The 22955-nt window shown below is 43.0% G+C and overlaps 9 protein-coding genes across 11 annotated transcripts; 3 read left to right on the top strand and 6 right to left on the bottom strand.

Moving 5' to 3' along the window:
• Positions 1-667: 667 nt before the first annotated feature.
• LOC136184081 (death-associated protein kinase 1-like) lies at positions 668-7505 on the bottom strand. Of its 2 annotated transcripts, XM_065970921.1 has the most exons (32): positions 7412-7505; positions 7312-7359; positions 7161-7260; positions 7004-7105; positions 6856-6957; positions 6706-6807; positions 6560-6658; positions 6398-6499; positions 6257-6355; positions 6103-6207; positions 5948-6055; positions 5785-5895; positions 5643-5732; positions 5381-5467; positions 5234-5326; positions 5091-5189; positions 4939-5037; positions 4788-4886; positions 4631-4738; positions 4482-4580; positions 4338-4430; positions 4191-4289; positions 3935-4051; positions 3784-3888; positions 3659-3721; positions 2969-3595; positions 2788-2918; positions 2652-2736; positions 2471-2602; positions 1326-2418; positions 1186-1273; positions 668-1133 (listed from the first exon to the last, which is right to left on the bottom strand). In XM_065970921.1, coding segments are annotated over exons 2-30 (4104 nt in total). In that variant the 5' UTR covers positions 7314-7359; positions 7412-7505; the 3' UTR covers positions 668-1133; positions 1186-1273; positions 1326-1572. The 2 variants fall into 2 exon arrangements, with proteins under 2 accessions (XP_065826993.1, XP_065826994.1); XM_065970922.1 differs by lacking the exons at positions 6706-6807; positions 6856-6957; positions 7004-7105; ... (1 more) ...; positions 7312-7359; positions 7412-7505 and having other exon boundaries at positions 6398-6526; positions 6591-6658.
• Positions 7403-7959, bottom strand: LOC136184185 (ankyrin repeat domain-containing protein 2-like). The gene is made up of 4 exons (XM_065971037.1): positions 7882-7959; positions 7728-7829; positions 7586-7684; positions 7403-7531 (listed from the first exon to the last, which is right to left on the bottom strand). The coding sequence occupies exons 1-4, from the start codon at positions 7957-7959 to the stop codon at positions 7403-7405; spliced, it is 408 nt and encodes a 135-aa protein (XP_065827109.1).
• A 356-nt stretch (positions 7960-8315) lies between these two features.
• On the bottom strand, positions 8316-8948 carry LOC136199949 (26S proteasome non-ATPase regulatory subunit 10-like). Its single transcript, XM_065990250.1, has 4 exons — positions 8790-8948; positions 8638-8736; positions 8489-8587; positions 8316-8438 (listed from the first exon to the last, which is right to left on the bottom strand). The coding sequence occupies exons 1-4, from the start codon at positions 8946-8948 to the stop codon at positions 8316-8318; spliced, it is 480 nt and encodes a 159-aa protein (XP_065846322.1).
• Positions 8949-9940: 992 nt separating this feature from the next.
• LOC136184083 (uncharacterized) lies at positions 9941-11793 on the top strand. Its single transcript, XM_065970925.1, has 2 exons — positions 9941-9975; positions 10032-11793. The coding sequence occupies exon 2, from the start codon at positions 10235-10237 to the stop codon at positions 11720-11722; it is 1488 nt and encodes a 495-aa protein (XP_065826997.1). The 5' UTR covers positions 9941-9975; positions 10032-10234; the 3' UTR covers positions 11723-11793.
• Positions 11443-16688, bottom strand: LOC136184082 (regulator of telomere elongation helicase 1-like). The gene is made up of 33 exons (XM_065970924.1): positions 16566-16688; positions 16371-16512; positions 16229-16316; positions 16092-16173; positions 15984-16044; positions 15818-15899; positions 15671-15755; positions 15552-15617; positions 15368-15500; positions 15246-15314; positions 15104-15182; positions 14958-15055; positions 14861-14910; positions 14743-14799; positions 14622-14694; positions 14309-14444; positions 14142-14255; positions 14047-14087; positions 13909-13994; positions 13777-13854; positions 13650-13727; positions 13508-13594; positions 13397-13459; positions 13229-13344; positions 13053-13173; positions 12766-13002; positions 12681-12716; positions 12577-12630; positions 12458-12523; positions 12316-12397; positions 12063-12257; positions 11918-12015; positions 11443-11858 (listed from the first exon to the last, which is right to left on the bottom strand). Exons 1-33 carry the CDS (start codon positions 16665-16667, stop codon positions 11781-11783), a joined length of 3033 nt encoding a protein of 1010 aa, XP_065826996.1. The 5' UTR covers positions 16668-16688; the 3' UTR covers positions 11443-11780.
• Positions 16689-16709: 21 nt separating this feature from the next.
• Positions 16710-18553, top strand: LOC136184085 (THO complex subunit 3-like). Its single transcript, XM_065970929.1, has 10 exons — positions 16710-16847; positions 16908-17003; positions 17119-17242; positions 17293-17387; positions 17434-17579; positions 17631-17711; positions 17765-17851; positions 17913-17991; positions 18046-18156; positions 18422-18553. The coding sequence occupies exons 1-10, from the start codon at positions 16722-16724 to the stop codon at positions 18473-18475; spliced, it is 999 nt and encodes a 332-aa protein (XP_065827001.1). The 5' UTR covers positions 16710-16721; the 3' UTR covers positions 18476-18553.
• A 532-nt stretch (positions 18554-19085) lies between these two features.
• On the bottom strand, positions 19086-19835 carry LOC136199950 (ankyrin repeat domain-containing protein 54-like). The gene has a single exon (XM_065990251.1). It carries the CDS (start codon positions 19833-19835, stop codon positions 19086-19088), a length of 750 nt encoding a protein of 249 aa, XP_065846323.1.
• A 37-nt stretch (positions 19836-19872) lies between these two features.
• LOC136184084 (probable ATP-dependent RNA helicase DDX47) lies at positions 19873-22067 on the top strand. Of its 2 annotated transcripts, none has more exons than XM_065970926.1 (15): positions 19873-19952; positions 20006-20099; positions 20167-20290; positions 20341-20405; positions 20468-20539; positions 20588-20658; positions 20712-20831; positions 20891-20949; positions 21002-21059; positions 21125-21207; positions 21263-21403; positions 21466-21526; positions 21589-21659; positions 21719-21848; positions 21903-22067. In XM_065970926.1, the coding sequence occupies exons 1-15, from the start codon at positions 19914-19916 to the stop codon at positions 22026-22028; spliced, it is 1314 nt and encodes a 437-aa protein (XP_065826998.1). In that variant the 5' UTR covers positions 19873-19913; the 3' UTR covers positions 22029-22067. The 2 variants fall into 2 exon arrangements, with proteins under 2 accessions (XP_065826998.1, XP_065826999.1); XM_065970927.1 differs by having other exon boundaries at positions 19914-19947.
• Positions 22068-22388: 321 nt separating this feature from the next.
• Positions 22389-22923, bottom strand: LOC136183894 (NHP2-like protein 1). The gene has a single exon (XM_065970701.1). The coding sequence runs from the start codon at positions 22891-22893 to the stop codon at positions 22507-22509; it is 387 nt and encodes a 128-aa protein (XP_065826773.1). The 5' UTR covers positions 22894-22923; the 3' UTR covers positions 22389-22506.
• Between the last annotated feature and the right edge of the window lie 32 nt (positions 22924-22955).

Below are 22955 nucleotides of genomic sequence, written 5' to 3' on the forward strand. Positions count from 1 at the left end.
GACGGCTATCAGTTATACGAAACGACTAAACTCATAAACACCACGGAGTCTTCCGTTGCGAAAACCGAAATAGCAGGCGCCAAAGTGTGCGCCAGTTTATTCAATAGTTAATCTGAGCCGTTCTACCGTGATCTGGACATTCTTCTGTCACTGGGTTACTCGATTTCTCGCGATGCAGCGAACGGGAGACCTCCTCACGTTTGGCTTCCGAATCTCAGTAACTCAAGCCAGGACCATTCGCCGCGCTTTCATCGTTTATTCCCTCTCTACCTCCCAGTCCCTGCCTTTGCAACGAACTTGTCGATGCCTCCGCCTAACGAGGTGACGAAGCGTATGAAGCGAATGAACAGCCTATCCGCTGCTTCTGCTGCTGCTAAGTACTGCACTGCTCATAATTTATGGTCCTATCAGATAAAGAGGCCGATCGTGCATGTAACAGAACAATGGCCTTCAAAAAATTTAGGTAGCCTAGACCTACTTATAACGTCTCACTGTTTGCACCATCTTCGAAGCGGAGTCCTTAGACCATGCTTAGACGTTCAGTAGTGCACCGAGAACAGCTCGCGCGGCTCTACTGCTCGTGAATCGCGATTCATCTCTCACTAACGCACTCTAGTCGTCCGGTCTACCTTACGAAAAACCAATCAATCAGTAAACGAAACACATCTTTACACCACGCAGTAATTGATATAATTCACAACCTTTATGTACAACCTTTATACCAAACTGTCAATAATTAATTAATTAATTAATTAAACCTACGTCTAATTATTATTCTGCAATTAAAGTTATTATCGTTGCTGTTGTTGTTGTTATATTATTATTATTTAGTTAGAATAGCATGTTAGAAGCCACTCCTTTCTTGCCGACTTTATCAAACGCTTCGAGAAGTTTTCCCACAGTTGCATCGGTTCCTCTCGCGTCTGTCCATTTTTTCGCTACGTTAAAGAACTTCGTAGCTATCGTTTGACCATCGTAATCGTTCAGACATTGTTTCGCTCTTGTCGAAGTCCAGCCAAGAAGATGCTCTGTAAATTGTTGCAAATCCTCCACACAGTCGATGACTTCCCTTTTAAGACAATTAATGTGCCTCTCTTCAACCACTTGACGTTCCAGAGACGATATTGAGTCGTCTAGCAGGCATAATTACACACGCACACACATACAAAATAGAACGCATTATACCTATCATGTGCCGAGGCACTCTTTCCACATCCTCTTTGTGCCCTGAACTATCGGCTACTTTAGAAAACGCCTCTTTTGCTGCTACAGTCTAGAAATATTGATACACTAGCAAATACTTTCATTGGCGGAAAACGTTGTACCTCATCGTCATCCATAAGTTGAACGGACGGAACGTCACAGTGCAGAACATGCATCGCAACAAGCAAGTCACACTTACGCAAGCAATTAACCAGTTTTGACACCAATGCATCTCGACGATTCTCCCATATGTGGAAAATGCTTTCCGAGTCCTTACAAGTTATCACGTCTGACGCCTTTAATCCCAATCCTTCTCCTAGGGCCTTAAGGCTGTTCCTTTGAAGATTCAGACTTTCCCGAAGGCCGACTTTAACCTTTCTTGGAATCAGGCATGCAGTAGTGATCTGATGGAACTATCAACAAGTCGCGAAGCGTGTCTGAATATTTCTTCATCTTCGCTTTCGTACTGACTAGCGAGTCGTTCGACATGGCGATTTCAATCAGTGACGGTTTGTGCGCTGGTGGGCGCTCAACTAACTTCTTTAGCGCCAACGTACTCAAACACATTTCGCGGTCGATGATCGTGCCTGGACTTCTATCGTCCAATACTTTACGAACCATGTCCAGCATCTCTTTGACGAAACCCCAGCATTCGGCTTCAGAATCGACTGGACCGCGAGCGACCACGTCAATCGCCCTTGCTGTCTCCTGTAGTTCAATAAGTCCTTCGATTGTCGTCATTTCGTCGATTCGCTTCTCCAATACCATGCCGTCTTTCCAGATCTGAGGCGACGGATCGAGACGAATGACCGATCGTGTCTGCAGAAATGGAATCGTTCCGGGAACGATGATATCTGTCTCGTCCTTGCACTGGAGACGACGGCCCACGTACACAATCATGTTTTCGTCTTTTATCCAAAACTCGTCTCGACGTCGCTCTACTATGAGAGCCGGAAATCGATAGACGTTTTCTTCGTTTGGAACTGGATAGCAAATTTCCAAACTGCAAAGCAATTGCATTAACAAGTCGACTGGAATGTGACTATGCTGCTTATTGAATTGGCGAATGACCTTCTGAATTCTCTCCGCACTCACTGCTCCGTCGTCAATTGCTTCCAAACAAACAGGAAACGTTTCCGGTGACATGAGAGGACCGATTACATTGTGACAAAGCCACGACGGATCCAAAATTATATTGTCACCGAATTCAATAATCTGCATTTATATAGGAAGAGTCAATTTATGAATAACTCAACGTACAATATACCTCTCCAATTCCATGAAGAAATTGAACAAGTTGATAAAGTGTGTCTTTCGCTAAACCGCTGTAAACGTTTGAATCAACGAGAAAATAAAAAAAGTCCTTCAAAACGAATTGACGACAATGAACAGACTTTATCTGCAATAGGAAGTGTCGGAATGTTTATATAGAGACTAGATCATAGTACCTGTTCTTTCAATGACGGAAACTCACTGAATACCTCCACTTCATGAAAGAAGATATATGAAACATTATCGTTGCTTTGCCTCACCCTAAGAAAAAGCCAAACTAACTCGCAATAAATCCCAAAGACAAGAACATACTCAAGAAACTCTGGAAGAAGATTTACTTCTTCTAGAGCTATCAAAGGATAAGGCTGTTTACTGATATTCCTCAGTCGTGGTAACAATGTTGACTGTATTGACTCAACAATACTGAAAATACCGGGAGCTTTCTAAATCAAATCTTTCATTCTAAAATGTAGACTCATCTAACTGATCACACTTCAATGCTCTTCGTTTTCAGCTCCGAAATAGCTTTGCGTAAATTTTGCATTCCCGCTGACGTAGAAAGACGACAGTCTAAAATAAACGGTTCCGAAGAGAAGTCAAACAACTCTTCGAATTTCGACTTCAGTGATATTCGAAGCCGTCTCAATATCCTACGCCCATCCGTTTTGTCGCCTCTGCTACCGATTATGACAACGCTATTATTCGTAGACGATCCGATGCTGCACTTTGTCAGTCTCAGCCAATACAACGACGACGAGTACAGTTCTTCGTCAGGCTCCTCCAGATTGACGACGAGAAGATAGATTGTAGTCGATTCCGAGAAGAACAGACCGTGCGTTTTATGAAAGTTCGGCTGACCCGCAAAATCGCAAAACACCACATCGCCTGCTTCGTCGATCGTTGTCGCAATAATGTCAATGCCAGCCGTCCTTAGACTTGGATCGGACGATTCGTCAACTTGGACTTCGCTGACCGACGACAGCGCTTCCTCCAACTGTTTTCGGCGCAACGAATTCATAAGAGTCGTCTTCCCAGCGCCGGCCGCGCCTATTAGACACACTTTGATCTTCGAAGGCTTAGTCTCGCCCAACTCTTTCAGTTTCGAATATCGGCGTCTTTCCTAAACAGAGGTTCGGCTTTGATTTTATCGTAGGCAATGAAGCTAGACGCAAATTAATTATACCCAAGCCTCTCTCAAAATCTTTCTCGCATCTCCACTTGCATATTCGTACGGAAGTTTTCCAAACTGTAAAGAGACGTATAACATTACGAACTATCGAGTTATTTACTGTTCGTTCAAAGCCTTGCCTTATCACGACTACTAGGATCTGCGCCTTCGTTCAGAAAGAAATGGCAAAACTCTTCATTATCGTACGTCCGTGCTGCCAGATGAAGTACATTGACTTTTGAATGCTACAAAAATCCTAACCAAATCAAATTTCAGATCATTAGAACGTACCGTCGACGTAGAGGATATCTCAGCACCCGCTGAAATAAATCGCTTTATATTTTTGAGATTAGGGTGGCGGACATTCGAACAGAATTCCAAGAACAAAGAAAATGGCGACTCGCCGAACTGCAAAAAAAGAAATGTGAGGAAAAAGATAAAATTATAAATATACAGAATATGCCAAAGTCTAAATTAATGGAGCTCATCAAAACGGAGAAAAACTAGTTTTTGCCGCATAGCACCCTAGTCGAAAAGAGTAATCTACCTTGTTTCTCTGATTAACTGAACAGCCCTTTTCTTGCAGATAGAAAGCGACGTCTACTTTACCATTTTGACATGCTGCCGTACACGGAGTATTCCCATTCTAATGACACCAAACGATACTGTAAGAAAACGTATTGCACCTGCATACCGAATCCAATGCGTTCAACATGACGTCGACTTTGCTAGTGAGGAACTCAGCTACATCCTTGCCACCTGCTGCATGAAGTAGAGTCTTTTCTTGCTGCATGCACAGTCAGAACTCAAATCAAATCGCCCACGCACTGTGTCTTACTTTAGTTTTTTCTTCAAGAGAACATCCGCTATCAGCAAGACGAGTAACAACGGACAGCAAATTTCGTCTACAAGCCGTCCTCAAAACACTTTCACCAGTCTTCGGAATCCATTATTAGACAATTTTAAAAACATACGATATAAATTTACTTCGTCGACTTCATTGGCGGTTGCTCCGGCATCCAGAAGCAGGTGAGCCATACTTGTGTGACGATTACCATAAGTATTGCAAGCCAAATGTAACAAACTTTTGCCATTCTACAAAACGATTATTCCTAACTCAATTGTTTTCAATTAGATATCTAGCCTTTGATTTGCTTTCAAGTGAACAACCAAGTTCCAATAGCCTTTGAACAACTGAAAGACTACCTTTTATGGTCGCAATCATCAATGGAGTATGCCCGTTCTAATCGAGAATAATTGACTAGTGTGTGCATTGATGTGCCAAGCGCGATTACATCGTTCATGTCATCACACTGCTCTTCCAAATCGAGTAAATAATGAATGACGTTTGAATGATTTGATTTACAGGAAACATGTATCAAGCCGTCTCCATTCTAAATATTTAATACTTTTGTAGAAGAAATAGAGAAACGGCAAGACGAGTTACACTAGTTTTTTGAGTGAGAGAAAAGCCGCGTTTGACAAGATGATCAATCACGCAAAGACAACCGTTTTGACATGCGACTAGCAAAGCGTCTCTTCCATCCTAGTACAAAAACTGCACATAAATTTACACCAATTCTAATCTACCTTGGAAAGTAACTCATCAAATCTTCTCATCAGAAAGACTGCTATGTCAGACCGTTTTGTTTCACATGCGTTCCTAAAATATTTCCAAACATCCTATACAAAGAAAATTTGATCCGCACACACTAATCCTTGCCAAACAATTCTTACCCGAAAAATGTTTTCATTACGTTCAATAACACGATTAACAATCGCAATTGAGCTGCTTTGACAGACTGACGTCAACAAAGCCTCATCCTATTTGTAACACAAGAGTGAGAAACAAGTCAACCGGTTTTTCGCACTAATCCAAAAAACTACGATCGTAGATCAAAGTAATTGATAAACTAGCTGTCAAGCGAATCTACAGCTGCTTGACTTTTACACGAGTGAAAAACTCGTGACACTTTAAAAGGAAATCAAAGTAACTTACCACATCTAGAGAACATCCTCTCGATTCGAGTTGCTCTACCACTGATAGCATTCCATTTTCGTAAGCGTAAACAAGAGGTGTCTTTTCATTCTTAGAAAATTTGAATGGGTCACAAATGCTAATATTAGTATAAAATACCAACTTCATCAGGTTTGTCCAAGTAAACGTCGTCCAAAATAATCTTACTAATCAAAAAGTCTGCTACATTTTTATGACCATTTTTGCAAGCATAATGCAAAGGACTCATACTTTTCTACATAAAGGATAACGTGTAATACCGAACAATGCATTCACCAAATACATACCTTTGACATCAAAACAAGAGAAGAATCGCACGATCCAACAGAAGAAAGGAATTTGACAACAGAAAAAAATCCCTGCTCACTTGCCAACATTAGAGGAGTTTCACCAGACTACAAAACAGAAATCACGCCTACCAAGCTTGAAATTAGCAACTTACGTCATTTTTTTCATTAAAATCAGAGCCAGATTCAACAAGAAATTTTACGACGTGAACGTGTCCACTTTCTAAGCATGTCAGATGTAACAAACTGTTGTCACTCCGCTAAGTATTGTTAAAGTTATTGAGAAATCAACACTCAATAAAGTTCTACCTTCTTTTTATATTCCAAAGAACACCCCATCTTCACAAGACGTTTTACGACGACAAGAAGTCCACTCAGGCACGCATATGCCAGAGGAGTCAAGCCCTCCTAATTTGATACTAAATAGAGCAAATTTGTTTTTTGACATACGTTCTGATCTCTTTCATCCGAAATCACTCCTCTGTCTATTAAAAATTGAGAGACGTCGTCGTGCCCATTTTCACAGGCCAAATGAAGTAAACCTTGGTCAAGCTACGGTTGAATGACAAAGAAAATATACTAATTCAACACAGAGAGAGTTTTTAGACGCACCCTAGTTTTCTGATTCAGAGACACATCTGACCTGGCAAGTAAATGGACTATTGACAACAGTCCACTGCGACAAGCATTCATTAGAGGAGTCCACCCCATCTGCAACGTTATATGAAAATGAAGCGAATAAGGCAGAAACTTCTCACATAATCCTCATCGTTCACACTGATTCCCAAATCAATTAGACAACGCGCCACTTTAGCTCCGTGACGAATTTTGCAAGCCAAATGCAGAGCGTTCTCTCCAGCCTTCAACAATACATGAAACGTGCAAGTCACTGCAGAATATAGCACAACCTTGTTTTTAGTAAGCAAATCCCACTTTCGCACTTGAAGTAGAGTTGTTACTGTGATCACGTGACCACCTCTACACGCTTTCATCAAGGACGTTTCCTTTATCTAGTTAAAACAACGTTAGACGTCAATTAATTAGAACATTGCGTACATCATCTTTTTCTTCGGGATCCAACCCACACTCCCTCATTAGATACTCCGCCGTTGACGTGTGCCCATTTTCACAGCTCAGATGAAGACCCGATTTTCCGCCCTACAATTACTGTCGAAACGAACGCTGTCATCGCTTAACATTATACTGAATATACCTTATCTTTTGCACGCCAATTACAGCATTTTTTTGTACAGCAATTCAACAATTTTTTGCAATCCCTTCCTGCAAGCGACAAGAAATAAGGTCTCCCAATCCTAAAGTCAACATCGACTATCAGGAACAGTCGCAAATTATAGCTAATAAACATTGTTGATTGATTCCTTTCCAAAGATGCTTCTTTTTAGAGATGTTTCCTGGCGAATTTCAAATAAATACAAATCTCATACACGGAGAATTCTATCTCACTATTGCCGTTGATCCGAGTCCGACGTTTACGTTACATTCGTCGAAGAAATTTTCAATCAAGTAAGAAAAAACTTCTTCTTTTGAATACTTGAGCGCCAAATGAAGAGCGCTATGCCCCCACTGCGCAATCCAATTATACATCATAATTATCGCTTTCCCATTTCATGCCATAACCTGATCTCTGACTGACATTTTGCAACCTTTTTCCTGCAGCCATTTTACTAGTTCAACATTGCCACTTACTACTGCACTCAAAAACGGCGTCATTCCATTCTAACAGAATAAATTATATCCAATATAACGACTATCTCTCTACCTCTGTTCTCTGCTCTAAATCTAGGCCGTGTTCAGTCACAAGCATCTTTGAGATTTCCAAATGACCTCCTTCACATGCACCGTGAAGTGCTGACCAACCTATCTATAGTTCAAATTATGACAACTTTCATCTACATTATTCATGAACTGATTACCTTCCCACTATCACAGTAATTGAATCCTTTAGAGAGAAGCCAATCCATTGCTTCCGTTTTACCTCCCCGACATGCCATATGTAATGCACCTGCTTCGGCCTTATTTAATTATCAAAACATTATTTACTGCTTCGGCATGAGAAGAAAGATTTCTTGCTTACCTTGTTCTTCGCTTTCGTGTCACATCCTTTCTCAACTAAATATTTAAAGATTTCAACATTTCCAACCAGACATGAAACCAAGAAAGGAGTTTCTTTCCACTATGACAAATATATTGACACATACTGTATGATCATTACAAAACTGGTTACATTGTCCTTGGCTTCAATATTAGCACCATGGTTAGTTAATAATTTGACCGCATCTAACTTGTCCCATTTGCATGCCCAATGCAAAGGCGTTTTTTCATTCTATTGGGATTAGTCAATAGTGTACTAATTAGACTTTCCATTACAAACTTCATCAGCCGCTTCAAGCACTGCTTCGTTGTCGAGAAGAACGGAACAAATCTCAAAATTTCCTGATTCACAGCCATGATGAAGAGCGGTCACACGATGCTACACACAAAAATCATAAATCCTATCTATCCTACTAGGAACAACCCTACTTCGTCTCTTAGATTAACGTTGCACTGTTTTTCGAGGAGCTTCTTCACAATCGATACTAGCCCAAATTTACAGGCATAGAGAAGAGGTGTACTTCCACTCTGTATCGCCCAGTTCATCATTACTAATCCCGTTCATCCCATCTTCTTACCTCGCTTCTAGATTCAATATCTGCTTTCCTATCGATAAGAAGTGCAGCGATCTCTTCCTTTCGGAGCCAGCAAGCCAAATGAAGAGCCGACACTTCGAACTACGTAAAGAAAATTCGATCACCGACGAGGAAATGTCCAAACTGATATCAACATTGTCAATGTCCTTCAAAGGTCCTCTGCTGTCGACGGAAATTCCTAGTTCGTCGATTAGGCGCTTCACTTCGATGTGATCGCCACTTCTTATTGCCTGGAAGAGGGCGATTGGCCCACAGCGACTGGCGAGAGAAGGGACGCCTCTTTCTTCGCTCATCGTCCGTCCTCTTCAGCCGTGTCGCTCCGTCGAGAGTAAACACCAGGTGTCCCGTCGACGCTTATGATGGGATCACTCGTTCCGATCACGTGAGTGGGTCCAAGAACTTTACCTTTCCCACTGTCATGAACGTTCATATGATTGTCATGTAACTTCTATTTTCCTATTCTCTACACAACCAGAAATCCGCATGTTTCTTCCACAGCGCACGTCAGCATTTTGTACATTTTTTTCATACGTGTCATAGTGAGGGAGATCAAAAACGATTGAAACTGAAAAAACGGTACGGATTGCCTGATCTTGCCTTTTTGATAATTTTGATAAATTTTGCGCTTTGTTACTGTAGCAACTGTTCTACTTGCATTGTCCCTGTGACGGAAGGACGTCGTTGCGGAGGCATACAAATTGACAGGAAGACCCTTATATGCCCCTTATATAGACCTCAATTCAGAGCATTTTCCAGTCATGCTGGATATACGTACAATCAATGCAGTAATGGGGTACATACAGTATTATAGTAAATTGGCATGATTCGTGTGGCTTTTCTAATTTCACCTCTCATTTCCATTCGTTGTAGGTCGATTTTGCAGTTTGGAAAATGAATGATGACAGGAAAGACAAATGACGGGATATATCGCAAACTTCAGACGTATTTTAATGATTCGCTCGCAAATGTTAGGTAATTTATCAATTACAGACTAATCGGTTTTGGCTCAGTGCATTGGGTGGAGCAACTTTGCAGAAAGTGCCAGACACGTAATGAGCACCAAGCGTGCATGAGTGCATCTTGAAATTTTCGGCCCAAGTGTGTTGTTGGCGCGTTGTCACTGCGTATCTAATTAGACTGCTCATGCTGTTAGATCCGACTCACGTGCTTGCTGTACTCAATGTTTCCTCTTCGTCCCCTCCTGTTGTTGCTTGCCATCGTTTCGTCAGGCGTTGGTCTTCCTTTGTGGTACGATTCCCGCCGAACCCACGCCCACACTGGACTCCGAATCGACGCCTTCTGCAACGTCACCAGAAGAACGTGCGTGCCAGTCTTCGAAAATGTAGCAGATTTGTTGAACGAACTTAACATAACAGCGTTCGTTCGTCACTCCAAATCGGGAGACGAGGGAACGTGGTGGCCCACAGCAACGGGACCCCGGGAAAGCTGGCACCCCTTTGTTCAAGCAACGGGTCGAAATCTTCCCAAGGAATTTATCGAGAAGGCTCACGCTAACAACCAAAAAATTATACTGTATCATTGGCCTCAGTCGAGCGCGTATTACCTGCACTCGAGCAATATGACGTGGGCGAACAGGAATCCCAATGGGACAGTCTTGCCTTACGTGCGCGGCACGGCACTGTGCGTAAATTCTCCGTGGCGTCACGTGTACATCAGTCAACTTCTTGAACTGGTTGATTTTGGGGCTGACGGGATCTACTTTGATCACTATCCTCAACCTCCACAGGGTTGCTGGTGTCAATACTGTCGTGACAAATTTCGAGCATGGTCAGGTGGATTGGACTTGCCGAAGGGAATTAATATTAGCGACCCAGTTTACGTCAAGTTACTCCAATTCAATACGATGTCTGTTCAAGAACATTTCCAAGATATTACTTCGGCTCTCTATGCTAAGTCGTCTCAAGTCGCTCTCATTATTTCTGTGTTTAGGGTTCCATGCGTTGACGACGGCTATCAGTTATACGAAACGACTCGGCTCGTAAACACCACGGAGTCTTCCGTTGCGAAAACCGAATTTTCAATAGCAGGCGCCAAAGTGTGCACCAGTTTATTCAATAGCAAATCTGAGCCGTTCTACCGTGATCGTTTTGATCTGGACATTCTTCTGTCACTGGGTTACTCGATTTCTCGCGATGCAGCAAACGGGCGACCTCCTCACGTTTGGCTTCCGCATCTCAGTAACTCAAGCCAAGCGTTAGCCGCCGCATTCGTTCAACTCACTTTTGGAGCCGTGGCAAACCCGGACCACAGCGCAGGTCTTATTCCAAATCACGAGCTATTTGACTTGACGTACGAGATGACCAGGCTGGTGAATCCGTTCCTAAGCGAAACGCGTCCGCTTCGCTGGGCAGGTGTACTTTTCAGTGAAGAGGCGCGGAACCGCTATTTCAGCGCTGGCGACGTCGCCGAATGGGAGAATGTCTTGTTTCCTACCGTTTCTGCTTGGGGCATGCTCGCGCGCCGCCAGGTACCGGCGGGAGTCGTAACGGACTGGCAACTTGCTGTTAACGAGACGTCGTCGCAAAACAACTTATACGAGGATGGTTATCGACTCATAATTGTTCCTACAAAGAACGTGACGGCTAGTCAGGAGAAAGGATTAGGTCAGTTCGAAGCGAACGGCGGGAAAGTGTATCGTATCAAACCCGGCAAAGAATGGGTAGACGCAATTGCTCGCAGCCATCAGGAGGATACTCTGTGGTCGGAATTGCTGAAAGGTAGTGGCAACCCGCCAATCAGAATTGAATTAGGGTCTTTGCAATCGCGTGCCCACGCAAACGTGTTCCGAGCCAACGCCACGAGCTTCGTCGTCATGATCACGAACGACTTTCTTTGGGTGTACTACAATTACGCCAAACCGAATGAGATAGCCAATGCTTCTGTGAAGCTGTGCGGGATACGTGCCCGATCGCTAGCTGCCACAGACGTGCTTGGACATGGTGAATTGAAGCCCGAGTCTTCTGGAAACGGAAATTGGACTATAGCTCTTCCCAATATTTCTCAATTCATGGCTGTTAGCATAGTTTGTTCAGACGACTGCTGGTAGGGATTATTGTAGTAAGGTTCTTACCGTTTATCTTGTACACGAATTGTGTATGTTCGTCTTACTTACTAAAAAAGCACTTCTGTTTCAGTTGTCGCTTGCGGACAGGATGCTGACAGACGGGACATTTTTTGGCAACCTACACAGCACACCGTAGGTCAGCAGAGCAGACGTATGACCATTCTGTTTCATGTTAACCTTGAGTTCTTTGATCCAACACCTAAAACAACAGCAGTGCGTACACGGACCGAAATACGGCACCCGATAATCCTTCTTGCAGACGGGACATAAATTATCTAAAGAAAAGAATTGACTCAGAAGAAAGTAGAAAATCTCATCCAACTTGGAGGTTGCTCCTCATTCACAGTCGCCTGACACTGTACGGCCACTTTAACTTTTTTGGCGGCAGGTTCTCCCGATCCGTTAGAATCGTGTACGGATCTGCAAGCGATAAGCGTTTCAAAACACTTCTCGCCGATTTCCAAACATTTGCTCTGATAGGTCTCTCTATGACGCGGTTTCAAAAATTTCTGAAAGCCTGCTCATAGTACAGTGTAACCAACCCCTCACCCACTACATTTGGAAAACGATCTTACCTTCTAATAGACGTCGCTTTGCGGGATTGTACCAGCCAAAAGCTTTGTGCAAACCGGACACGAGAGAATCTAAATCCTTTTCCTAGTAGAAAATGTGATATTGTGCCAGGCACAAGTCTTCCACTGGACTTCTACGTCATACTTTGTTGTACTTGGCTACAACTCCAAGGAATGCCACGTACGCTTCATTGTGCAATGCATCTCTCACCTAAGCAAAAACGATAAGTATCGGGGCAAAAGCAAGTTACCTTGGAGCAGCACTTCGGCATGGTAACATTGCGCTTCTTCAATTTTTCCACTTCTTCCGTCTTTCTCCTAATGTATATACATAGAAAAGCCTAATTCTGCACGTGAAAGCGAGGTACTTTGGTTTCAAGATAACTGGCGGGTACTTCCACAACCTACTCATTAGGTTACAGGATTAGAATCTGACGTGGGTATCTTTTTTACTTTCGGATTCGTCCTTGACAAGAGCAGGACTAGACGCACGGCGGAACTTCCTGCAGTCTCTTTTACTAAACTGGCCTCGTTTTTGGCATCGGTTTGAACTGGTTTAAAAGTTTGAGAACAGCTGGAAGCATGTTGTACAGGACAAGGGCAAGAGTCTGTGGCATCGGAATCTGCTGTTGGTTTGCAGTCGGCAAACGAAGCCAAGCCGTCCGAATCTTTAGCTATAGGAGGCGGTAGCTGAACACTGTTTATCAGAGAAGTATCACATAATTGGTGATACAACTTACGGTTCGTTCTGCATAAGTAAAAAAGTCTCGGAGATCGCCGGAGAGCTTCTCAAAGTCTTCATAATTAATACATGGCCGAATCCATTTAGGCAACTGCGACTGAACGTCTCTCGCAGAAAATCTACTTAACAAATCACGACTAGTACCACCCACACGTACGTACGCATTCACATTACCTTGAATCACAAAACAAGATAGCACCAAAATCAGACCGATGGCGGATAACGCGTCCTATAGCTTGATTGACTGCGCGCAATGCTTGCTGGCAATACCAAGCATTGCCAGTCAGGGCCTACACGGTGAAGTAGAATAAAGAGTGCCCTGACAATTAGTTTATTCGGTACTTCTTTAGGAGGAATTAGGGCTTCACGCACACATTCGTTCAGGTACAGCATTTTTAGTGTAACCTAACAACGCTGATCACTTTGTGAGCAATTACAGGAATAGTAATTCACTTTTGGATCAGTTTTTGGTAGAAATGGGAGTCCTGTTATTGCCACAGCTCTACCATACCTATCAGCAAAATCCAGACCCTCCGCAGCCTACAGCAGTTAATGCAGTCTTTAGACGAAGCAAAAATATTATTACTACAACTACCTTTCCCCTGAAAACGGCCAGAAATATGGCCTCTCTACAATTTGGATCTTGAATTTTCTCATTGAAACCATTCATTGCCTTCACGTAAGAATCTAGAAATATACAGCTAAGACTCTTATTGCCTCACCTTGTGAAACCCCATCTTTTCTTTGTGGTCCAGAAAAACAGGCTTTTTGCTGCTTAGCTCCTTCCAAAGTCCATTTCGCTTTTAAAAAACGCGAGAAATTATGGACTTGTCGACCCTTCTCTAAAGTTTTACCTGCCAGGCATCGACACACTGCGACAAGAAAGGATAACAGGGAAAGAAAACCAACAATCCATTCGGTACAACTTCAGATAAGCGAACTGAGACAAACGTGTATTTATCTCGTTTCTTTGCTAGTACAGTGACTCTTACCCAAGGTCTTTCCAAGAGACCAAAGATAAGGCAAAGAGAACCTACATGCAACACTTCGTGATATTTAAAACTACTGCGGCATGGTTCTCTTCTACCTATTCCGATAAGAGGAATTGAGTGGAACTTTATCAGGACCACAGTTAAGAACACCAGCAAATACCTGGTGCTTTTGTATAACATGAGGATTTTCAATAGATACAGGGAAGGGACTAAAGATTAGAAATAGAAAATAAGTTGCAGCTGTGATGTTCCACATACTTACATCTTTAGCTCAGCTGAGAAGGAGGAGATTGGAGACAAAGTCCCACTGGTAAGAATCACCGAGTGGACCCCTTTAGCGACGAGATCGTTCAGAGCAAGACCCGGACTGAAACACCAGTAGCTCAACGTACGACCATCTAAAATTCATAATGACTGCTTCATTAAAAAGCTAGGTACGTAATGTGACAAGTAAGTCTGTACGACCACTCTTGGGATGTACTGTCTGGACATTACACAAAATTGCAATGCATCAGCAGAGTCACAACGCGAAGGTGAGATAATACATATATACTTTTCTTCCAGACATTACGTACCTGATGCTGACCGTCCCCTTTTCCATGTTCTTTGTCCTTTTTGTTTTTGATCCGCAGAAGAACGCACATGAACCTGAAAATCAGTCATAAAAATAGAGAAACTTTCTTCAAACCACGATACTTTGTAGTAGACGTGACCGTCACGTGTAGACTCAAACGACAACGGTTGAAATACCAACTATTAATTAAAGAACTCGAACTCAAACGAAAAGCAAGCATTACTCTTAAGATTGACCTACTTTAATCATGTCTAAGATCTTTTGCAAAGAATAACTTCTATTAGAAGCGTCTGCAACGGTGGACAATTAGCAACGAACCTGGTTATCAAATACCTACTTGCTGCTACAGACAAAAGAATCCGTTCACAATGGCTGGCTACAACTAAATGGTTGCTCTGTTTCAGTTGACACTGATTTAAGAGTTCAATCATGAAACTGCAAGCTTAATTACACAAAGATCTGAGAGAAGATTAACAATTGTACCTTCCTGGTTTCGTGAGGCCATTTTCTTCACAAGGAATGTACAGTTCATCAATGGCATTGGTCAAACTGACAACTAAGGCTAGAAGACAGGTTTTCATTTCATTATTAATTAATTAATTAATTAAGCTTTGTAACGCAAGACCTTTGACAGCGTAAATGCTTTCGAGTTCTTCATCAATTCTTTCTCCCTCATCTTTATAAACCGTCAAAACTAGAGCAGTAATGAAGTAGCAGAGATAGAGAAGTTGCCCTTGCTGCCTGTACATTGCCCCACTTCTCCAACGAGGCTCTCTCTTTTCTTTCTCTTCAGTCTAAGGCATTTATTGATGTCTTGAAGACAGCTGGCCAGATCGGATGACGATAGTTCAAACGAAGAAGACTCTTCACACATATTCCCCTAAAACCACTACGGATAAAACGAGGCATAGTAAACACCATAAAGACTCACAATGTGATGAGCCTCGTCACAGATCACAATTGCATTTTCCAAGTCAATCCTGTGACTATCTCTCAACTAGACTTCGTTGAAAGAAAAGAAAATCCAAGACGGCCAGCCCTTCCTCTCACCTTAGCATCGAATATGTAATTAAATGGCATAAATATTATATCAGCACTAGACTTGAGCTCGCGAGCCAAATAGTAAGGACAAACTCTGGAAAACACTTTAATTAGAGCTGAAGTCCCAACAACAACAACAACGTAGTACTCTCGTACTTCTGTTTTGCACCTTCCTTGACCAATTCTTCAATGTCTGGCATGTGCTGTGACAACTGAGACGTCAAATTCGAACTATTTTCTAAAATAAATAAATAAACACATAAATAAATAAACACATAAATAAATAAATAAATAAATAAATAAATACAAAAGCAGCGGGTACCTTTGAAGTTATTGTAAAACTGACACGTGCCCGACTGAACTTTAGATCGGCAAAGATGAACCTAAATCAGATATTCTACATTCAGAATAGTGAAACGCATTTGCTCACTTTTTCCGTATTAGAGCCTGCTTTGGAAACCATTGGATCAAGGCACAATTGATCTCGCGAGCCTAATATGGCCACGGTAGGCCTGAAACAAAGAGAGCTTATAGACATGCAATAAGTACATCGCAACTCCGCTGCACTTATAACGGGTGTTCTTCAACTCATGAATCGCCTGAGAAAGTTGGGAATGAGTCCGAGAGGAATAGATTATTTTCGGAATAACAGGACCTATATAGAAGTGACGTCATCAATCAATCGACTTCGAACCGTTCATTCGCTTACGAGACGTTGCTTCTACTTCCGGTTTATCCAAAACCAGATCCAGTCTTTCCGATTTTAGGCGTTCTTGCCATGCCAGTGCTGCACATAGCAAACACACGGTTTTTCCTGTTCCCGTTGGGCTCTCCAATATTCCGTTTTTCCCCTGTGAAAGTCGTTTTTTCGGGTAAGCCATCGCGCACAAGGCGAACTCCACACCTCTTGCAGGCACTCCAAGACCTTTTCCATATAATCTTTCTGCGAGGGATATGGACTGAAGGGAAACTGGACGTCTACGCCGCGTATTGTAAGCGAACACATTTCGAACGTTTGCAAATTGCAACGTGCGCTGGCAGAGTCCCGTACCTACATGAAATGGCGTCCAACTTGTTTTCGGATTGTCTCTTCCCTCCGCAACAGCAAAGCAAAGAGCTGTCCGAGATGAAGCAGTACTTCAAGAAGAACGGCAAAATAAAAGACTTTCAAGCGCACGAATCGAAAGTAAGCTCTTCTTATTGGTGTTCTTCTGAATCGTCGATAGGAGAATTGTTGTGCCTGCAGGCTCACTCGGTCGATTGGAATTCTGACGGTCGAAAAGTGGCATCAGGGTCAACGGACAAGACCGTTAGCGTTTTTTCACTTGACCGATACGGCCTGGTAAGTCGACATCAATGATCATAACGACCGTTAGTTACGGATCGTAATTAATTAGCTAGCATTAGAATAGAGGTGTAGAAGTGATAGTTATAATTTTTCGTGGGGATTATTATAGACGCGACTGCACAACTACAAGGGTCATTCTGATCACGTTGACCAGCTTTGCTGGCATCCCAGTCATCCAGAATATCTTGTTTCCGCGTCTGAAGACAAGACGATTCGAATTTGGGATGCCAGAAGTAAGGCTACGTTTTTGTTTCTTTTCTTGTGTTTTAATATTGCCTCTTAGTTGGTCACAAATGCGCTCAGTGTATTAACACTAAAGGGGACAACATCAACATATGTTGGAGTCCTGACGGAAACACCATTGCTGTTGGTAATAAGGTAAGGCTTGATGACTTATATTACATCTTCTAAATTAGTACTTTAGGAGGACCTTATCACTTGGATTGACACGAGAAATTACAAGACAAAATCGGAGATGCACTTCAACTTTGAAGTCAATGAGATATCATGGAACAATGCAAACGATTACTTTTTTCTAACGAACGGCCATGGATGTATAGTCATCCTTAGGTATTCATAAATTTGACTGCTAAAACAAAAGGTGTGACTCATTATGTGCAGCTTTCCTGAGTTGAAAGTGATGGATACATTACAAGCTCACTCGTCCAATTGCATATCATTAGAGTTTGACCCTCAAGGCCGGTACTAATTAATATGCTCTACACAATTAGAACTCAGAAATCGTGATAATTTAGGTATTTTGCTACTGGGAGTGCTGACGCGTTAGCGAGTCTGTGGGACTTGGATGAACTTGTCTGCGTGCGGAGTTTTCCTCGACTCGTGTATGAGTATAGCGTAGCCTCCGCCACCTCTCTCCTTCAGAGGAGTCTGTTCCTTTTTTAGCTGGCCCGTGAGGACTCTGAGCTTTAGTTTCGATGGGAAAATGCTCGCCATGGGCTCAGAAGATCACCATATGGATATAGTATACAAAAGACAAGGGAGGTCTTCTCGCGTCTACTTTATATTTGTGTTGTAGGCACTGGTTGAAACGGGAGAAGAAGTTTTTAAAGTACCATGTAACGCCTCTACGTTTTGCGTTGCCTGGCATCCGAACAAGTACCTCTTGGCATTTGTATCAGATGACAAGGTAATAGAGAAGAATAATTAGCCACATAGTTGTTCCGCTTTTGTTGTTGTTTACGTGCAATATATGGTGCATTAATTAATTAATTAATTAATAATCAATATGTAAAAGTTGTTTTAAATTCCTGCCTTGGTTGTCTGCAACCAATTTGGGGGATTTATTAAATAGCTGAAATTAAATTGTTTTAATAAAAACAGTGCATAAGCAATCGCGGAAGAGATGCATGAGTTGTCCGAATTCATAACGCTGAAGTATTTTTTTGTTGTAGGATCGCCATGAGCGTGATGCCGGTGCAGTGAGACTTTTTGGCATACCAGAATAACAGCTTTGTTCATCACAATCACGCCAGTCGGTCTTTTAGACTCTAATGATATAGGAATTAAGAGAAAAACGATATCGACGTGACGTGTTTCTCCAACTACACTGAGTGTCTAGACACTTACACTTCCAGCGTTGGTATCTAAAGTCATTTCCCTCTTTGACGGTGATGGCACACGCTGTCACAACGCGCGATGCGTGCTTTTATCTTAATTCTCTGTGACTCCACGCAGAAACGGCAGAACTGCGTGAAGCTCAAAAAAGAGCCAATGCAGATTTTCTTCGTCGAGAAGAATCGTAAATTTCCTCATCTGGTGATAGGATACGGGAGGGTTATCATCTGGTGCCGAGGTCGTCTCTTCTAATCTTCGGGCGATTCTGAACCATGGTACTGTAGATTATGTAATAATGTAGTACATAGTAAGCTACATTATGTTAATTAAGCACTGACTAATTATGATGAACGTTACTGTAGTGCGAAGGAACATGAGTTGGAACTGGAACGAAGCTCATAGCAACTATATTTTGTCAGTGATGAGCAAAGTTTGATAATTTGTTTCTCAAGAGCTCACTCTTTACAAATAATACTGTATTTCAATTCATGCGTTATATGACTACTTTAGTTTCATAGACGTGAGACCAGAAAGAACGTTCTGCATTTCATCCACATTTTTCACAGGCATATTTGCAGACAAAGTCTCAAAAAGTGACGTCAGTTCATCCAAATCAGAATCGACTTTCGTTGAAGTGACCGCATTTACATGCAAGTACGTCTTCAGCATTTCACAGACCTTACCTACTTCCTGAACCAAAACGAAGCTCGATTTCCCTCCGGACTCCTCCCCCTCCTCCTCGCCTTTCTCTCGTGCAAAACGCGACAAAAGCCGAAGTCGCGCACGAGCCAAATGAAGCGGAGTCCGACCAGCCAAATCCTGCTCGTCGACAGACGTACCGCCTTTGAGTAAAGCAGTGACCGTGTCCACGTGACAACTACAGACGGCAAGATGGAGACCGGTATTTCCAATGTCGTCGCGCTGATTCGGATCGGCGCCACGACTTAGAAGCAGTTTCACGACATCGGCGTCGCCTTTCGCAGCGGCGATGTGCAGCGCCGTTCGACCCTTGTCGTCGGCGGCGCGAACGTCGACGCCGCTTTGGAGTAGACGGCGAACGGCGTCGTGATCGGCACGATTGGTGGCGTGTCGCAGCTCTCGCTCGCGCCAATAATCGGTTCCGTCGTAGCAGGTCGATCGAGATCTCGACGCCGCGTTTCTTCGCCCTTTCGTTAGTCTGTTGCTGCGAGCTTTTCCGAAAAATTGAGCTTGAAGAAACGGCTCGAACGTCGGTTTGTCGCTGCTATCCATTGCCTTCGCGAGAAAACGCACTGTGGCACTTCTGTGGCACGCCGAAAAATTCCAACGTAGCGCGCGCGGTTCGCTAAGATGGCTGCCGAAAATCCTGATGCAACCTTTAGAAGTTTGGTACAGCGCTTTTCTTTGCTAGTTTTCTTGTATTTTGGAATTTTATTCTTTAGGGTATTGTCGATGTGTTGTGCGAGGCGTGCGATCGTCTGAAGTGGGAGAAACCGACCAAAATCCAGCGAGAGGCGTTGCCAATTGCGCTTGAAGGCAAGCAACGAATTGATTTCCCTTCACCCGTCTCTTATTGTGCGTACGACGCGTCTATGAAACGTAGGCAAAGACGTGATTGGCCTCGCGGAAACAGGCTCGGGCAAAACAGGCGCTTTCGCCCTGCCCATTCTTCAGGCTCTGCTCGAAACTCCTCGACGTCTTTTTGCACTTATTCTAACGCCGACTCGGTCAGTCCTAATTTCTCGAAGTCCGTTTCTTCATTTTCATTTTCCTAAAGGGAGTTGGCCTTTCAAATATCTGAACAGTTTGAAGCTCTGGGATCTGGAATAGGAGTATCATGTGGTATGAGTCGCAAGAGGGAACATAATGATTAATCAATCGGTGAAGCAGTTTTGTATTTTTAGCTGTCGTTGTTGGTGGCATGGATATGGTGAGCCAGGCACTCATGCTCGCTAAGAAACCCCACGTACTAATAGGTACCAGCATGAAACGTCGATGGTATTGATGTTAAATTTATTCTTCAGCTACTCCTGGACGTCTCGTCGATCATCTTGAGAACACGAAAGGCTTCAATCTTCGTTCTCTGAAGTACCTAGTAAGGATTAGGTAGAAGCTGTGATGCTGGCACATTCACCGCGTTTCTGTCAGGTGATGGACGAAGCTGATCGGATACTGAATATGGATTTTGAAGTGGAAGTGAACAAGATCTTGAAAATTGTACCGAAGGACAGACGAACCTACCTTTTCAGCGCAACCATGACGAAAAAAGTCAGCTAATATTTATCCTAGTAGCAATTCCAATGCCACTCGCTTATTATTTTTTGTAGGTTCAGAAACTCCAGAGGGCTTCATTGAGAGAACCCGTGCGCGTTGAAGTGTCAACGAAGTACGTTATTTGGGTAATTAATGTCACGTGTGTACATTTTAGACTTCATTAGATATCAGACTGTTGAAAAGCTGCAGCAGTTTTACATATTCATTCCCGCTAAACACAAAGTAATTGTGAGAGAGACATAGGCAAACGGTAATCACTAATGTATTTTGCACATACCTTTGTTCAGGATTGCTACCTTGTGAGCGTTCTCAATGAACTGGCTGGCAGCTCAGTCATGGTCTTCTGTGGAACATGTAACAACACTCAGAGGTAAATAAACATCCGGCCTAACGACAGATCATTTTGTTTAAGTAGTCTCACACAGAGTTGCTCTAATGCTTCGTAATCTTGGTTTTTCCGCAATACCCCTTCATGGCCAAATGAGCCAACTCAAGCGCCTGGGTGCCCTAAATAAATTCAAAGCGAAAGGACAAAACATTCTGGTAGCAACGGACGTAGCCAGCAGGTGTCGTCGAGAGACTGGATTCATTTTTCTACATGATATTATTTTCGCTTTACGTCATGTAGAGGTCTTGATATTCCTCATGTTGACGTTGTACTGAACTTTGACATACCAACTCATTCAAAAGTAGGTCGCATGAACGCTGTGAAATTGAATATTTATTTATTTATTTATTGGAACGCGAACAGGACTATATACATCGAGTTGGCAGAACGGCGAGGGCAGGTCGCGCAGGAAAATCAATAACGTTTGTCACTCAGTATGTCCACCGCGCTGTTGGGGAACTGGTTGTTGGTTGGGTAATGGATATGTTATTAGGTATGACGTTGAGCTGTTTCAAAGAATAGAGCAGCTCATTGGAAAGCGGCTGCCCAAATTTCCGACAACAGAGGAGGAAGTCATGGCTTTGGCGGAGCGTGTAGCTGAAGCTCAGCGATACGCTAAAATGGTTCTTTAGTCATCTCTTCTGTGAAATTTGTTCTGTGAAGTTCATTGCTTTTAGGAGATAACTGATTCGGAGGAAAGCCGAAAGAGACCCCCACCGGGTCGTTTTGACAATGATAAAGTGGAAGTTTCTGAAACTAATGCAAAGCCTATAGGAAACAAGCGGAAACGCAAAAAGAAATAGTTTTCTCGTTGTTATTAAAATGCCTATAAGATGTAGACACGTGATTTGGATTACTTACGTGTCTGATCAGCCAACACAATGATGACGATGATTATGGTAATATATTTTCATCCTTTTTCTGTTATCTCACACCATAACGTGTGGCCAAGGTATTCCACCACCGATTTCATAATTTTTGAATGCGCAATAAAAATGGCCAACTTGTTTGGCGTTTTTTGAGCGAATAATGTTAACAAGGAAAGATTGAGAATAATTAATTAATTAATAATTAATTAATTATACCTGTGCACGCTTCACTTTAGATGCTCAGATCGTACGCAAAACCAACAGGACGTGAACGAAGGTGCAATGATGCTGGAATAAAATCGGCATACCAGAATGACAGCCATTTATTTTTTTTATGTACCAAATTCACCAAAACAGAACATAAGCGAAAAAGAGGTCGCCCTATTTCTCGAATTACGTCTTAGCACTAGATCTAGATGAGCAACTTCTCTATGTTCTGCTGAAGCGCCTGTATCTGAGGCTTGAGTTGCGATCCTTCGTTGATGGTAACGGCGCACGCAATCACGGCTCGCGATACGCCGCAGGCGCGACCGAGCGCCTGCTTCGATCGCACGAACACGTACGGGACGTTCTTGTCTTCGCACAAGAGAGGAAGGTGAAGGAGAATCTCCAGCGGATCGGCGTCGGCGGACATGACAATAAACTCGGCGAGACCGCGATTGAGAGCCTTCGTCGACTCGTTGGCGCCCTTTTTCAGCTGCTTGTAGTTCATCGCCTGCTGCACGAGGTCGAGTATCGTGACGGTAAGCTGCGAGTTCGCTAGCGGATACGCTTTCGGATTGACTGCTTCTTCTGCCATTGCTCTCACGAGGTCGACGAAGGGTTTAGTTTCCCGGATGCGTCTCCCGGATGTAAGTCGTT

The sequence above is a fragment of the Oscarella lobularis genome, chromosome 2 (genome assembly GCF_947507565.1).
Source record: "Oscarella lobularis chromosome 2, ooOscLobu1.1, whole genome shotgun sequence".
Classification (NCBI taxonomy): domain Eukaryota; kingdom Metazoa; phylum Porifera; class Homoscleromorpha; order Homosclerophorida; family Oscarellidae; genus Oscarella; species Oscarella lobularis.

Excerpts from the sequence above, each read along its gene's own strand:
- LOC136184081 (XM_065970921.1), bottom strand. Across the intron at positions 6,958-7,003 it reads ATCCCGAAGAAAAAGATGAT|ATAAAGGAAACGTCCTTGAT; the intron begins GTACGCAATGTT and ends TGTTTTAACTAG. Across the intron at positions 5,468-5,642 it reads GAGGATGTTCTCTAGATGTG|GATGAGGCTTTGTTGACGTC; the intron begins GTAAGTTACTTT and ends TGTTACAAATAG.
- LOC136184082 (XM_065970924.1), bottom strand. The coding sequence starts at position 16,667 with ATGTGTTCGCTTACAATACGCGGCGTAGACGTCCAGTTTCCCTTCAGT. Across the intron at positions 15,183-15,245 it reads AAGCATTTACGCTGTCAAAG|CCTTAGTTGTCAGTTTGACC; the intron begins GTCTTGCGTTAC and ends CCTGTCTTCTAG. Across the intron at positions 13,003-13,052 it reads TTACTTATGCAGAACGAACC|CTACCGCCTCCTATAGCTAA; the intron begins GTAAGTTGTATC and ends AACAGTGTTCAG.
- LOC136184084 (XM_065970926.1), top strand. The coding sequence starts at position 19,914 with ATGGCTGCCGAAAATCCTGATGCAACCTTTAGAAGTTTG. Across the intron at positions 20,100-20,166 it reads GTTGCCAATTGCGCTTGAAG|GCAAAGACGTGATTGGCCTC; the intron begins GCAAGCAACGAA and ends TATGAAACGTAG. Across the intron at positions 21,208-21,262 it reads ACATGTAACAACACTCAGAG|AGTTGCTCTAATGCTTCGTA; the intron begins GTAAATAAACAT and ends AGTCTCACACAG.
- LOC136199949 (XM_065990250.1), bottom strand. The coding sequence starts at position 8,948 with ATGAGCGAAGAAAGAGGCGTCCCTTCTCTCGCCAGTCGCTGTGGGCCA. Across the intron at positions 8,588-8,637 it reads ATATTGAATCTAGAAGCGAG|AGTGGAAGTACACCTCTTCT; the intron begins GTAAGAAGATGG and ends TGGGCGATACAG. Across the intron at positions 8,439-8,488 it reads ACGTTAATCTAAGAGACGAA|CATCGTGTGACCGCTCTTCA; the intron begins GTAGGGTTGTTC and ends TTTTGTGTGTAG.
- LOC136184185 (XM_065971037.1), bottom strand. The coding sequence starts at position 7,959 with ATGGCATGTCGGGGAGGTAAAACGGAAGCAATGGATTGGCTTCTCTCT. Across the intron at positions 7,830-7,881 it reads ATTACTGTGATAGTGGGAAG|ATAGGTTGGTCAGCACTTCA; the intron begins GTAATCAGTTCA and ends TTTGAACTATAG. Across the intron at positions 7,685-7,727 it reads ATTTAGAGCAGAGAACAGAG|AATGGAATGACGCCGTTTTT; the intron begins GTAGAGAGATAG and ends TTATTCTGTTAG.
- LOC136184083 (XM_065970925.1), top strand. The coding sequence starts at position 10,235 with ATGACGTGGGCGAACAGGAATCCCAATGGGACAGTCTTGCCTTACGTG.
- LOC136184085 (XM_065970929.1), top strand. The coding sequence starts at position 16,722 with ATGGCGTCCAACTTGTTTTCGGATTGTCTCTTCCCTCCGCAACAGCAA. Across the intron at positions 16,848-16,907 it reads TTCAAGCGCACGAATCGAAA|GCTCACTCGGTCGATTGGAA; the intron begins GTAAGCTCTTCT and ends TTGTGCCTGCAG. Across the intron at positions 17,004-17,118 it reads CACTTGACCGATACGGCCTG|ACGCGACTGCACAACTACAA; the intron begins GTAAGTCGACAT and ends GGATTATTATAG.
- LOC136199950 (XM_065990251.1), bottom strand. The coding sequence starts at position 19,835 with ATGGATAGCAGCGACAAACCGACGTTCGAGCCGTTTCTTCAAGCTCAA.
- LOC136183894 (XM_065970701.1), bottom strand. The coding sequence starts at position 22,893 with ATGGCAGAAGAAGCAGTCAATCCGAAAGCGTATCCGCTAGCGAACTCG.